At 35.7% G+C, this 13,993-nt stretch overlaps 1 protein-coding gene across 1 annotated transcript in view; it reads right to left on the bottom strand.

Annotated features, from left to right (window-relative positions):
* The window catches only part of CCDC112 (coiled-coil domain containing 112), a 29,729-nt gene extending 16,511 nt beyond the window's left edge, over window positions 1-13,218 (bottom strand). The window contains exons 1-3 of the mRNA XM_021009561.1: window positions 13,099-13,218; window positions 8,052-8,173; window positions 6,199-6,320 (exon numbers count right to left, since the gene is read on the bottom strand). Coding sequence (XP_020865220.1) covers window positions 6,199-6,320; window positions 8,052-8,173; window positions 13,099-13,191 — 337 coding nt within the window. The 5' untranslated portion in view covers window positions 13,192-13,218. The remainder of the gene's footprint in view (window positions 1-6,198; window positions 6,321-8,051; window positions 8,174-13,098) is intronic.
* Window positions 13,219-13,993: the final 775 nt, after the last annotated feature.

The raw sequence follows: 13,993 nt of genomic DNA, 5'->3' as shown, positions 1-13,993 counted from the left end.
TTTTGCTTACCACTGATAGTAATTTTGCTTATGAGTGACACTTAATGTCCAATGTTAAATCCTGAATTAAATAACTCTAAGAGCTTGTCCAAATTTTATTGTACTGAAATTGTGTTCACAAAATAGTGCATTACAAAAATGAAAAATTAGCTAGCTTGGGCTTGGGGATCTTTTTTTAAAATTATTTTTATTTATTTTGTTACACATTTCCCAAATAATGTAAAACAATTTTAACAATTGTTTTTAAAATTTTTGAACATTCCAAATTCTCTCCCTCCCTCTCATGTCCCTTCCTTGAGAGACAAGCAATTTTTTTTCAATTATATATATGATACTATGAAAAACATCTCCATACCAGCCATGTGTCACACCACACACACCCACACACCAAAAATAAAGGAAGTTTTGTTTGCTTGCTTTTTGGCTAGGCAATGGGGTTAAGTGACTTGCCCAGGGTCACACAGTTAGTAAGTGTTATGTGTCTGAGGCCGGATTTGAACTCAGGTCCTCCTGAATCCAGGGCCAGTGCTCTATCCACTGTGAATAAAGGAAGTTTTAAAAAGTATACTTCAATCTGCACTCAGAGTCCACCAGCTCTCTGTGTGGAGTTGGACAGCATTTTTCATCATGAGTCCATTGGAATTGGATTTATGGGTGTTAGGATCATTATACTGATCAGAATGGTGAAGTCTTTCACAGTTGATCATCCTTACAATATTGCTGTTACTGTGTACAATGTTCTCTTAATTCTGCTCACTTCATTTTGCATGAGTTCATGTCTTCCCAGGTTTTTCTGAATCAATCTTGCTCATCATTTCTTATAGTACGACAATATTCCATCACAATTATGTAGCACAACTTGTTAAGCCATGACCCAATTGATTCAATTTCCAATTTTTTGTCCACATACACACACAAGAAAAAGCTGATATAAATATTTTTGTACAAATAGGTCCTTTTCCCTTTTATTTGATCTCTTTAGGATAGAGACTTAGTAGTGGTAATTCTGGATCAAAGGGTATGGATAGTCTTATCACCCTTTGGACATAATTCCAAACTGTTCTGCAGAATGGTTAGACTAGTTCACCACTCCACCAACAGTGTAGTGCCCCTCCAGCATTTGTCATTTTCCTTTTCTATCATGTCAGTCAATCTGACTGGTGTGAGGTGGTATCTCAGAGTTGTTTTGATTTGTATTTCTCTAATTGGTAATGGTTTAGAGCATTTTTTCATGTGACTATTGAGAGCTTCAATTTATTTATTCATTCATTCATTTATTTATTTATTTGATTTGTTTATTTATTTATTTATTTATTTATTTGATTTTTGGTGAGGCAATTGGGGTTAAGTGACTTGTCCAGAGTCACATAGTTAGTAAGTGTTATGTGTCTGAGCCTGGATTTGAACAGAGCTCCTCCTGACTCCAGGGCCAGTGCTCTATCCACTGCACCACCTAGCTGCCCCTTCAATTTATTTTTTTTAAAATGCCTTTTCATAGCTTTTCATATCAAATGAGGAATGGCTTATTTTTTATAAATTTGACTCCGTTTCTCATTTTTTGAGAAAGGAGGCCTTCATCAGATAAATTTGCTGTGATTTTTTTACACTTTCCTATTTTCCTTCTAATTTTGGCTGCTTTTAGTTTTGTCTATACAAGGTTTTTTGTTTTGTTTTGAATTTTTAAAATTTCATATAACTACTTCCCTCTCTTTTTTGGTCATAAATTCTTCCCTTATCATATATCTTACAGGTACTTTTTTTTAATTTTTATTTATTGTTTTTGTTTTTATTTTTGTTTTTTATTTTTTTTCTTACAGGTACATTTTTCCAAGCCCCTCTAATTTACTCACACTATCACCTTTTATGTCTAAATCATTTACACATTTTTACCTTATCTTGACATATGGTGAGAGATGCTAGACTAAGACTAATTTCTTCCAAACTGCTTTCCAGTTTTCCCAGCAATTTTTGTCAAACGTTAAGTACCCCAAAAGCTTAGATCTTTGGGTTTAACAAATACCAGATTACCATGGTCTTTTACTACTGCGTATCGTGTACTCAATCTACTTCACTGTTCCACCACTATATTTCTTAGCCAGTACCAGATTGTTTTCATGATTACTGCTTTGTAATAGTTTGAAATCTGGAATTGCTAGGCCACCTTCCTTAACATTTTTTTTCACTGATTCCCTCAATATTTTTGATCTTTTGTTCTTCCAGATAAATTTTACCATCTTTTCTAGCTCTATAAAATAATTCTTTAGTAGTTTGATTGGTATGGCACTAAATGAGATCATTTTAGGTAGAACTGTCATTTTTATTATATTGGCTTGGCCCAAACCATGAAGAATTAACATTTCTCCAATTGTTTAGATCTGTGTTACAAGTATTTTGTAGTTGTGTTCATATAATCCCTGGGTTTGTCTTGGCAGGGAGACTACCAAGTGTTTTATGCCATCTGCAGTTATTTTAAATGGAATTTCTCTTTCTATCTCTTGCTGCTGGGTTTTGTGGGTAGCATACAGAAATGCTGGTGATTTATATGGGCTTATTTTGTATCTTGTATCTCTGCTGAAGTTGTTGTTTCAGCTAGTTTTTTAGGGTTCTCTAAGTACACATGATATCATCTGCAAAGTGAGTTTGTTTTCTCACTACCTATTTTTCTTCAATTTCTTTTTCTTGTCTTATTGCTAAAACTAGGGCTTCTGGTAAAATATCGAATAATAGCAGTGATAATAGACATCCTTGTTTCAGTCTAGATCTTACTGGGAAGGCTTTAAGTTTATCCCTGTTACCAATAATGTTTACTCTTGGTTTTAGAGACATACTACTCAAAGTTTTAAGAAAGGCTCTATTGATTCCTATGCTTTCTAGTGTTTTTTAATAGCAATAGGTGTTGTATTTTGTCAAAGTTTTTTCTGGATCTCTTGATATAATCACATGATTTTTGTTGTTACTGTTATCAATATGGTCAATTGATAGTTTTCATAATACTGAACCAGCCCTGTATTTCTGATATAAGTTGCACCTGGTCAGTTATGACTTTCATGATATGTTGCTATAATCTCCTTGCTAGTATTTTATTTAAACTTTTTTGCTTTAATATTCATTAGGGAAATTGGCCTATAGTTTTCTGTTTTTTGCTCTCCCTGATCCATGAAATGGCATTCAGAATAGAAGCTGAGTGAACTGATTTAAACTCACTGATGTGTCATCTGGAACCTTATGGTCATGTCAACAACAATTATTTCCATGGACACCATATATAAGCATCTATTTAGCTTCCTTTGCCTTCAGGATGTTCATGTTCTAGATTGGGAAGAAATAACTGAGCTATAAGTGTGTTGCTCTGAAACAGCATCATTTTAACAACTGGAGCAAGGAAATGTGATATACCTAAATTTCAAGGACTTAGCCTCCAGGGACACTTCTTCTACTCACATCTATTAGATAATAAATATTTAATCTTAATAAGATAACTAATGAAGCACTGTGACATGCTATACATGACTCATTTCTCTTACGTTAGGAGACAGGCCTAGCTTGGCTTTTTGCCTCAGGTATAGGCCACTTAGCCCTGGGGGTTCTTGTTTTTAATTGTGATGTTCCTAGAGATCAAATCATGTTGTTAGTCTACATTATACTTAACCTAGGAGTAGAATTATTTATTCAGCAAGTACTTAGGAGGCACAGACCTATGTGCCTAGCAATCTGGTGCAGAGAATAAGTTAAAGATTGTGAAAGAACACACCACAATCTGCATTTTTCCACAACCTTGTCTTTGCTAGCTAATGCTATTCCCTTTATCTGGAACACCCTTACCATACCAAGTATGCTAATTCCAAGTCTCAGATCAAGTGCTATGAAGTTCTGATCTCCACAGCCAAAAGGAATCACTCCCTCCTCTGATTTTCTATATTTCTTTGAATATTTCTTATTGTGCTATCACAGTCTATTTTGTGTTGTAATTATTTGTATTCATTTCTCCTCTCAGACAATAATCTTTAATATAATAGAGATAGTTTAATGTTTGTTATCTTCCATAGCAGCTCATATATAGTGGATGCTCCATAAACACTTAATTAATGACAATGGAAATTAAGATATTCCACAAGGAAACCTTAATTCCCTTATGAATTACAATGTAGTGAAGGAATTGGATTTTATGGTTCCTACTAATAAAAACCTTTGAAAGGCAGTTTTAAAAACAGTGCAAACTAATACTACTGCGCTCTAAGAAATAATGAAAGAGACAGTTTAAGAGAAACCTCAGAAGACTTGTATAACCTAATGCAGAGTGAAACAGGAAGAACCAGGAGTATAATTTATTTATGATATAACAATGTAAAAATGAAATAAATGACTTAAATCTGATTAATGAGATTAAATTAAATTAACTAATTAAATCTCAGAGAGATGATGGAATAAATATGGAGAATGAGATACATTTTGGAAATGGCTAATATGGGAATTCATTTTTAACAAGGTATATTTATAATAAAGTTTTTTGTTTTTCTTTTTTTCATGGAGGAGACATGAGGGGAGAAAAATACTTGATAAATGAAAAAAATTAATTTTCAAATGGTTCAAACTCATATACTGGGGGGGAAAGAAATATACTGGTAAGTTCTGACTTTTTGGGGGGGGGTGAGGCAATCGGAGTTAAGTGACTTGCACAGGGTCACACAGCTAGTAAGTGTCAAGTGTCATGTCCTCCTGACTCCAAGGCCAGAGCTCTATCCACTGCACCACCTAGCTGCCCCTTAAATTCAGACTCATAACAAACTGCAATACAGCTTCTTATACCATGAACTCTCTTTATAATAATAAGTCCTTTTGTTTGATTCATAACACTTTACTACATAATCAAACACTATTTCTCCCACGAGCACTATTTTTGCTACTAATTAGTCTTCCTACATGTAGTTCTTATCAATTAAGTTCAATTCTCTGCTGTCATTCTCAGATAATATTTTTAAGGACAATATTGATGTGGTAGCATTCATTCATTCAATGAATATTAACTGCTCACTTACTATGTGCAAGGAACTATGCCTAAGGAGGATAGCACTAGATTTGAGGTCAGAAAAAAACTGGATATGGATCTACCTTTCTCACAAGTTGTACAAGTAAATCACTTCACCTCTGGGAACTTCAGTTTCCTCATCTACTCAATAGGAGTAATACCATGAATGTCATATCAACCTCACAGGACTGTGAATATATGTAATGTGCTATGTAAATGTCAGATATTATTATGATAATGATAATCAAGATGTTATCCTTTAATACAGGAATACACAGAACAATTAAGTAGGTGGTGTGACCCCAAGAATCAATTTCTGTTCATTAACAGAAATTATTCCTAAGACCCTTTTTTTTTTTTGTAAATCATAAGATAAGTGTATCAACATCGGTCATTTTCTCTGGCTGTCCCCCAGGTCTGGAATGCTCTCCCTCCTCACTGTTACCTCCTGACTTCCCTGGCTTCCTTCAAGTCCCAACTAAAATCCTACCTTCTACAGGAAGCTTTTCCTGATCCCTCTTAATTCTTGTGCCTTCACTCTTCTGATTATTTCCATTTTGTCTTGTATGCAGCCTGTATATAGCTGTTTACATATTGTCTCCTCTATCCAATTATAAGTTTCTTGTGAGCAGATGCTGTTTTTCATACCTTTCTTTGTATCCCCAGAGCTTACCACAGAGTCTGGCAAATATTAAGAGCTTAATAAATGCCTACTGATTGCCTGACTGAATTAACAGGCATTTATTATGCATGAACTATGTCAGGTACTGGTGATACAAAAACAAAAATGAAACAGTACCTCTCTATCCTCAAGGAGTTTACATTCTATCAGATAAGAAAATATTTACAAATATAAGTTCATACAGAATACAAACAAAATAAATGAGGTAATACTAAAAGGGAAAACACTAGCAGCTGGGGAACTCAAGAAAGACTTCATGCACACCCAAACACTGTGCCTGTGAAGTGGATAGTGTGAGCAGTGTTGCTGGGGTAGCAACATGATTAAGCAACTGACTGGATATCTGGGGTAAGGGAGAGTAAGGAGCTGAGATTAGCAACAAAGTAAAAACTACCAGCTAGGATAAACATAGCCTGTACAGTATCAAAGCACAAGAAGACAACTATACAATTTTATTCTCCATAAAAGTTTTAGTATATAAAGTGCTTACTTTCTGTTTTCCTGCTGTTAACCAGTTTATGTTCAAGTTCTTCCAACAGGATAAAATCTATTCGGAAGTCATTTTTTTTGTTGTAGAGACGACCATTTTTATCTTTTTCTATATTGGCAACTCTTAAGGGAAAGAAACACATTGTGAGAAGTTTAACTTGAAAACATTTTTAATTAGTTCAAGTATGAAGATACACCAGTTATCACCCTTATAGTTATTTGTCTTGATTCCTTCCAATACTTATTAAACAATATTGCTGAATTTAACAAAAATTTATATATATACTTATGGAATTTAAATTATAAGAAAATTTAAATTCAGTAAAATGCATGTTTATCAAGTTATAATTCCTCACATTTACCTCTCTATGACAGACAACGGAAGTGAGGCACAAACTCAAATAACTTGTTCAATCTCTCATTCCTGACCTCTTCCATCTTCACTGCCTCCTACACTGGCTTTACTGAGGCATTCTGCAAGGGCTGTTTTGGGTTTTTTTTAAACACACCCATGAATCATTTAATTGGGAGATTTTTTTAATATGATGACACTTCTGTTTTCAACGTAATGATTTATTTTATAAATAGCTAACTTGATTAGGGACTAGTAGAACATCAAAAAGGTATTTGTCAAGTAAGGCAAAATTATACATTGTGCTTCTTCTGTTTATTATTTTGCTCTCAAGTATAGTTTAAAAAAAAGAATAATTTTTTCTAATATTCCTATACTGGGTTAAGAAATCCTAATTAACACATCATTAAACATAAATCATTAAACAAAACATTTGATTGCAAAGTATCATTTACTAATTTGCCAATAATTTACCACGTGATAGCCATTATACCATTAAAACAGCCAAAACCCAACAAACTTAACTATAATTAGGTGAGTGTATTTTGATGATTAAGAAAAAGAAAAGTATTTATTTCCAAATTCTCAGTCCATATAAAGAATATATTACGATAAAAGTATTATATAAAAGCGATAAAATTTTACTTTACCAAGGGATTTTCTATAGTACCATTTTTCACAAACTAGGAAATACTTTTTTTCCTAAACAAGTTCTATCTATAGAACTGCAATAAATACACACGTATAATTATATGTGTGTATGTGTATGTATACACACAAATATAATGCAATTTTAAATAAACACGTTTAACGAATAAATGAGTTATTTGAAGAAAAAGCCTCTATAAAAATTCAAAAAGGTTTTATTACAAAAGTCTTTGGGAACTAGTGCTCTGTCTTCTAATTCTTTTTTTAAAGTATCTCCTCATTGCTCTGTATGTAGCACTAATCAGTCAATGACTGTCACTGACTACTTATTAGAAAGACTACATAAGCATTAACAAACAAATCATTATTGAGTATAGAGTTAGAACACACATATTACAGCTCTAGAACCAAAGACACATTAGAAGCCATCTAGTCCAACTCCTTTTTTCATACATAAGGAAACCAATGCCCCAAAGTCACAAAGGTAATAAGCATTAGAGATAGAATTTGAATTCAGCTCCTCTTGACTCCATATACTTCTTTTCTCCTGTATCATACTGCCTCTCACTTCTATCTATATTGTATGAAGTAGGCTATTTTAAAATTTTCATCCTTTCTACCTTTGACCCACATACTCTTGCATTATTTCCCTTTAAAAAAAACACACAGGGATTACAGGAACATGAGTAAAAGAAAACTCTTAAGGAAAATAAAATGTTTCATTTAAAAACAAAAAGTGTACTATTATGATTCATTAACTTTATGTGTATTTTTGTGAACTAACCCCCGAAAGAGCTCAATTGTCTTAGTTTAGAAGTAGCAAAGTTAATTTCTAATCATTTTCTTAAACTTACTGATTTTTTAATTTTTCTGCTGTACGTATGAATTCAGTTTTCTTGGCCTGATCAGCTTTCTGCTTCCAGTTATGTAATTGAAAAGATCGAACACCATCTTGAGTACCTGAATAGCTGTCATTCTTCAAAGAGCACACACAAAAAATTATTGTACACTTTAAAAAATGTAAATTCATCTAAAGCTTAATTATTACTTCCAAGAATTATTTTAAGATAAACTAAGAGTTCAACAAACCCATGGATAACAACAATGTAAGGGTAACAATTTCCTATTTGACAAAAACTTCAGAGAAAACTAGAAAGTTGTCTGAGAGAAATTAGGTTTAGACCATCATCTCCACAGTATACAACAATAAGCTCTAAACAGATTCATAACCTAATATAAAAGGTCACATGCCATATCATAAACAAATTAGAAAAGAAGGAATGGCAACACCTTTCACAACTATAATGAATTCCTAACTAAACAACAGACAGATGATAGGTAAAATGTACAATTTTTATGACATAAAATTGAAAGTTTTTCTAAACTCACTTTAGTTAGAAGGGAAAAATATCTGCAGCAAATCTTTCAGATACATATTGATAGCAAAATATGTTAGGAATTGATATAAATAAATAACAAGAGCCATGCCTCAACTGGTAAATAGTCAGGATAGGAACAGGCAGTTTCCTCTTCTTTTTTGAAATGCTTGGATTTTGGATTCCAAATTCTCTCTCTCCCCCATCCTTCCCCAACTCATTGAGAAGCTAAGCAATATGATATCAATTATACATGCAAAATTTTACAAAACCTATTTCCATATTAGTCATGTTGCCAAAAAAAAGTAAGAAAAATAGTTAAAAAAATTATACTTCAATGTGCACTTTTAGCCTTTTTTATCTTTAGTCTTTTGGAATAGTCTTAGATCATTGTACTGATAGAACAACTAAGTCTTTCATAGCTGACCATTATGCAAAATTGCTGTTAATATGTACAATGTTCTCCTGGTTCTACACACTTCATTCTGCATCAGTTCATGTAAATTTTCCCAGGTTTTTTCTGAATCCCTCTAGTTCCTCATTTCTTACAGCACAGCTGTATTCCATCCCAATCATTTACTACAACTTTTCAGCCATTCCTCAATGATGGGCATCCCCTCAATTTACAATTTTCTTGCCATTACAAAAAAGAGCTACTAAATATTTTTCAATATTTTTGTACAAATAGGTCCTTTTCCCTTTCTTTTGATCTCTTTGAGATACAAGCCCTAGTAGTGGTATACCACCTAGTAGTGGTCAAAGGGTATGCACAAATTTACAGCCCTTTGGGCGTACTTCCAAATATTTCTCTAGAATGGCTGGACTCATTCACAACTCCACCAACAATGCATTAGTGTCTCTATTTTCCCACATCCCCTCCAGTACTTGTCATTTTCCTTTTCTGTCATGTTAGCCAATCTGATAGGTGTGAAGTGGTGCTTCAGTATTGTTTTAATTTGCACTTCTATCATGATTTAGAGCAATTTTTCATATACCTCTAGATAGCTTTGATTTCTTATGAAATCAGAAGAAATGTCATTTATTGACACCATATGAAAAAATGCTCCAAATCACTGAGGGAAATGCACATAAAAATAACTGTCAAATTACACTTCACATCCATCAGATTAGCAAAGATGACCAAAAAAAAACCTGCAACTGTTAGAAGGGATTGTGGATGGACAGGCACACTAATGCACTGTTGTGGGGCTACAAATTGGGACAATAATTCTGGAAAGCAATCTGATGCTATATACTAAGTCATTAAATGGCCTGTGTTTTTTTGACTTATTTTTGACCATTACCATTAGGCATTTTGCCCAAAGAGGGAAAAGAAACAGGACAATGACCTACCTGAATAAAAATTTTGACAGTAGTACTTTTTGTCATAGCTAAGAACTGGGATGTAGATGAACATCAACTGCGGAAAGGCTGAAAAAGTTGTAGCATATAGATGTAATGGAATATTATTTTGCCATAAGAAATAATCAAAAGGAGGAAGACAAAGAAACCTGAGGAGATATGTACAGACTAATAATGATTTCATTTTTCTCTTGGCTGCGCTTCTCACATTCCAGATTTTAACAGCAGCAAAGCAACTCCTCCCTCAACCTCCTTGAGGGCCGTCTAACCCAGATCATCTAACCATCCCCTGAGGGCTAATCACCCTTGTCTTTTACATCCTTCTGCCATGCTACTCCCCTTCTCCCAGCCTCCTAGTGCTTGCATTTTGGGCAGAAGCCCAAGCCAACTCATCTTCATTTCCGTCCTAGCTGTGCTTGTGACTCTACGGACTCCAATACCATGCCTCTCTCAGTACTTTAACCCCTTTTTCAGTTCCCTTTTGTGTACTGTCTTCCCCAGTTAAAACATAAGTTTCCTGAGGGAAGAAATTGTATTTTTGTTTGCATTTGCATGGCACATATTAAGTGCTTAATAAATGCTTGCTGAATTGTCTTGCCTTGATGCAAGGAAGCAAGTATAGCTATGAGAACAATGACCATAACAATGTACAGAAAAACAACTCTTAAAAGACTTTAAATTTTGAGAAATGCAGAAGACAATCTAATAATGATGAATCACGTTTCTCATTTTCTTACAGGTGGGTATAACCACAAATGCAAAATGAGACATATATTTACATACAATTTATAGATTTGCTTTGTTTAAATATCCTTACACTACCCTTGGGTAGCTAGGTGGAGAAGTGGATAGAGTGCCAGGCCTGGAGTCAGGAAGACAGACTCATAACCCTAGGCAAGTCACTTAAACCTGTTTTTGCCTTAGTTTCTTCATCTTTAAAATGAGCTGAAGTATTTTTGCCAAGAAAACCCCAAACACGGTCACAAAAAGTTGGACATGACTGAACAACAATATATTCCCCTTATACCACATTCCCCTGTGGGGAATACCATGCCTCCACTTAATGTTTAAGTATTTTACTCCTTTTATAACTGCTTAACAGAGTTACTAAATGGTTTGGTCAAAAGCAAATCAGCAGCAGGGTCTGAAACTTCAATATTTCAATGGATGTGTGATATATATCACTGATGTGGGTACTCCCTTTCTCAGACTACAGATTTAAGTCCGTCCAAGTTGCCTCATCTTGTGAGTCCATAGTCTTACATAAATAGTCCATACAGGATTCATAATTTGCATAGGTTTCCTTTTAGGTCTAATAATATTCCAGTGGTGTCAAATTAGAACTTATCTCCACTCAGGAATAAAGAAATGTTATCTAAAGTCCCAAGAACTAGGGTACTACCAGAAGAGTACTTACTCCATTTGGCATTATTTATGAACTCACAATTTTTTGAAAATAGGGAAGGATCTTAGAAGCTTAGAGCTGGTGGAAAATGGTGGAAAGCAACAAATTGTACTGATATGCAGGAAAATAAAAGATCAGCCAAGAAAACAGTATTGAGACCCATTTTTAAATGCAGGATTTTTAACAGTGCCTTTGCTTAAAAAAGTTTACAGCTACAGTTTACAGAGTAATAGTAAAGGGTTTGGGTCAGACAGTTTTCCCCTTGGCCACCAGCTAAGTACCATAAGCCCAGGACAATTTGATTACTTTAAAGGGCAATGTAGTGAAAGTAGCTTCAAAGTGGGTAAGGGAGAAGCAATACGGAGACTCAATTTTTTATATGTATTATAAGAGCCATAAATGACAAATAACAACAGATCTGAAGCTAGAAGAGATTTCAGAAACAATTCAGCCCAACCCTATCGTCTTACAGATAAGGAAAATGAGTCATGCACTTATAATTCAGGCAGCATTTGTACTCCATTAATTGCACAGAATTGAACAGGGATTTTTGACTATACAGGTGTAGCACAATTCACAAAATAAACCCTTCTGAAAAGTATGTAAATTAAAGTTTTAATCATGTGTTAAATACATTAACAAATCCTGTAAATAATATTTTTTGTGAAAGTTACAATCATTATTTTACATCCAGATTTTCAGGTGTGTTTGTTTAAAGGAGATCCACCTATATTTGCAAGATGGCACATATGCCCAAAAGTCCATTATTTGCATAATAGGGGCAAAGTCAAAAATCTCTTTCTCAGAGGCTGACACAGGATATTAAATTTTTTTTTTAATGGAAGGTGATGGAAGGAAAAAAAGCCTTGGATGAATTTATTAGGTATCCCTACTAAGGATGAAAAGGGAAATTAGGCGGTGAAGTGGATAGAGTGCAGGCCTTGGGGTGAAGAAGACCTGAGCTCAATTCAGCCTTAGATACTTACTAGCTGTGTGACACAGTGCAAGTCACTTAAACTTGTCTGCCTCAATTTCCTCATCTGTAAAATGAGCTGGAGAAGGAACTGGCAGTATCTTTGCCAAGAAAACCACTAATGGGGTCAGGAGAAGTCAGACGCAACTGAAAAACGGCGTAACAACAAGCAACAACTAAAGGATGAAAACATCGATGAAAACAACACTAATACTCAAAAGTGCTCAGTCACCAGACCAAGGGAGGTCCCTCTCTGCAACCGTGGAGCCCACTTTCCTTCACCTGTGCAGTGTGCCAGGAGTAAATATGCATTAATCTATCGGTACAATCCTCTTGCAATTCCTCCTTGAGTGATCAGGCATCTCTACAAGAGGCGTTGGCAAATGTTTGGTCACATTTCTACCAAAATGCCTTTTTTAATCTCCCACCTTCCCCAAATTCCAACCTGTGCTTTCGAAGCAATCTCCCTAAAGTCAGAAAAATAAGAAGCTTGCAAAAAGAATCCATCTGCTCAAGGATAAAATGCACCCTCTGCCCCATCCCCATGCCCCACCTTGTCAGGCAGGTTGGAAAAAACCTGTGGCCCGAGTGCCCCACCCCTTCCCGCGCCCCTTCCCGCCCCTCCCTCCCCTCCGAGCCCCCTCCTCCGCTTCCTCCCCCCCACCCCAGGGGCCCACCCTCAGGTCTGGCCTAGCGGCCTCCCCTCCGACCTCCGACCCCGCCATGGGCCCAGCGACGCTGGGAACCGGCACCGTCTGCTCAAGCAAAACAGCCGGGGATTTCACCTGCGATGGTCCCGCGGTTGGAAGTGCCGTGGCCAAGGTCCGAGATCCGGCTTCTGCAGTAGCCGCCGCCACTACGGTAGTCAAGGCGGCCATCTTTCAACAATCTTTCTGGTATGGACGGAGAATGAATCTGAGGCGGGGGCGGGGCCGTCGGGGGCGGGGCCGTCGGGGGCGGGGCCAGGACCTTGCTGCGCTACATTTCCAAGGGCATCTTTCTACCTGGTCAGTGGAAGCTCTCCTGGTGTTCAGATGTGCGAGCCTAGCACATAGTGTGCAGGCTTACTGTTCATTTATCCCAACTGGATTTCACTGAGCGGGTGGGGGGTGTGGGGGGAGTGGAGTTCTCTGGCCACCTGTTACTCTGTAATTCCACTACCTCTTTAAGATCTATAGTTTCTGTGCTTTGGGCAAAAACCATGAGCACCATAATTAAAGAAATAATACAAGAAAACTGCCCACAACTTCTGAATGCAGAAAAAGAAATCCTAATGGAAAGGATGCATTGATTGCCTCTAGGAAAACAAAAGTAAAGACTGTAAACTCCAAGACACAGTGGTTAAACTTAATAATTTAATTTATGAAAAACAAATTCTGCAAGTGACTAGGAGAAAGACCTTCAAATACAAAGGAAAGGAAATTCAAATTACACAAAACTATTCTGCACAGGCCAGAAAATATAGGAGGAAATGGAATAATGTATTCCAAAGAATAATGGAGCTCAGGATATAGCCCAGGGTGACCTACTCGGCAAATCTGAACTGAACTATAAATGAAATAAATATGGACTTTCAATGATAAAGAATTATTCAAAACATGCTTAGAAAGAAACCCAGATCTGATGAGATTATTTGCTTCCTGAATACTCCATAGAACAGAATTGTTAGAGGGGTACATT

The sequence above is a fragment of the Phascolarctos cinereus genome, unplaced genomic scaffold, assembly GCF_003287225.1.
Source record: "Phascolarctos cinereus isolate Bilbo 61053 unplaced genomic scaffold, phaCin_HiC Scaffold_4;HRSCAF=312, whole genome shotgun sequence".
NCBI classification, from domain to species: domain Eukaryota; kingdom Metazoa; phylum Chordata; class Mammalia; order Diprotodontia; family Phascolarctidae; genus Phascolarctos; species Phascolarctos cinereus.
This window is presented reverse-complemented; position numbering and strand designations above follow the sequence as displayed.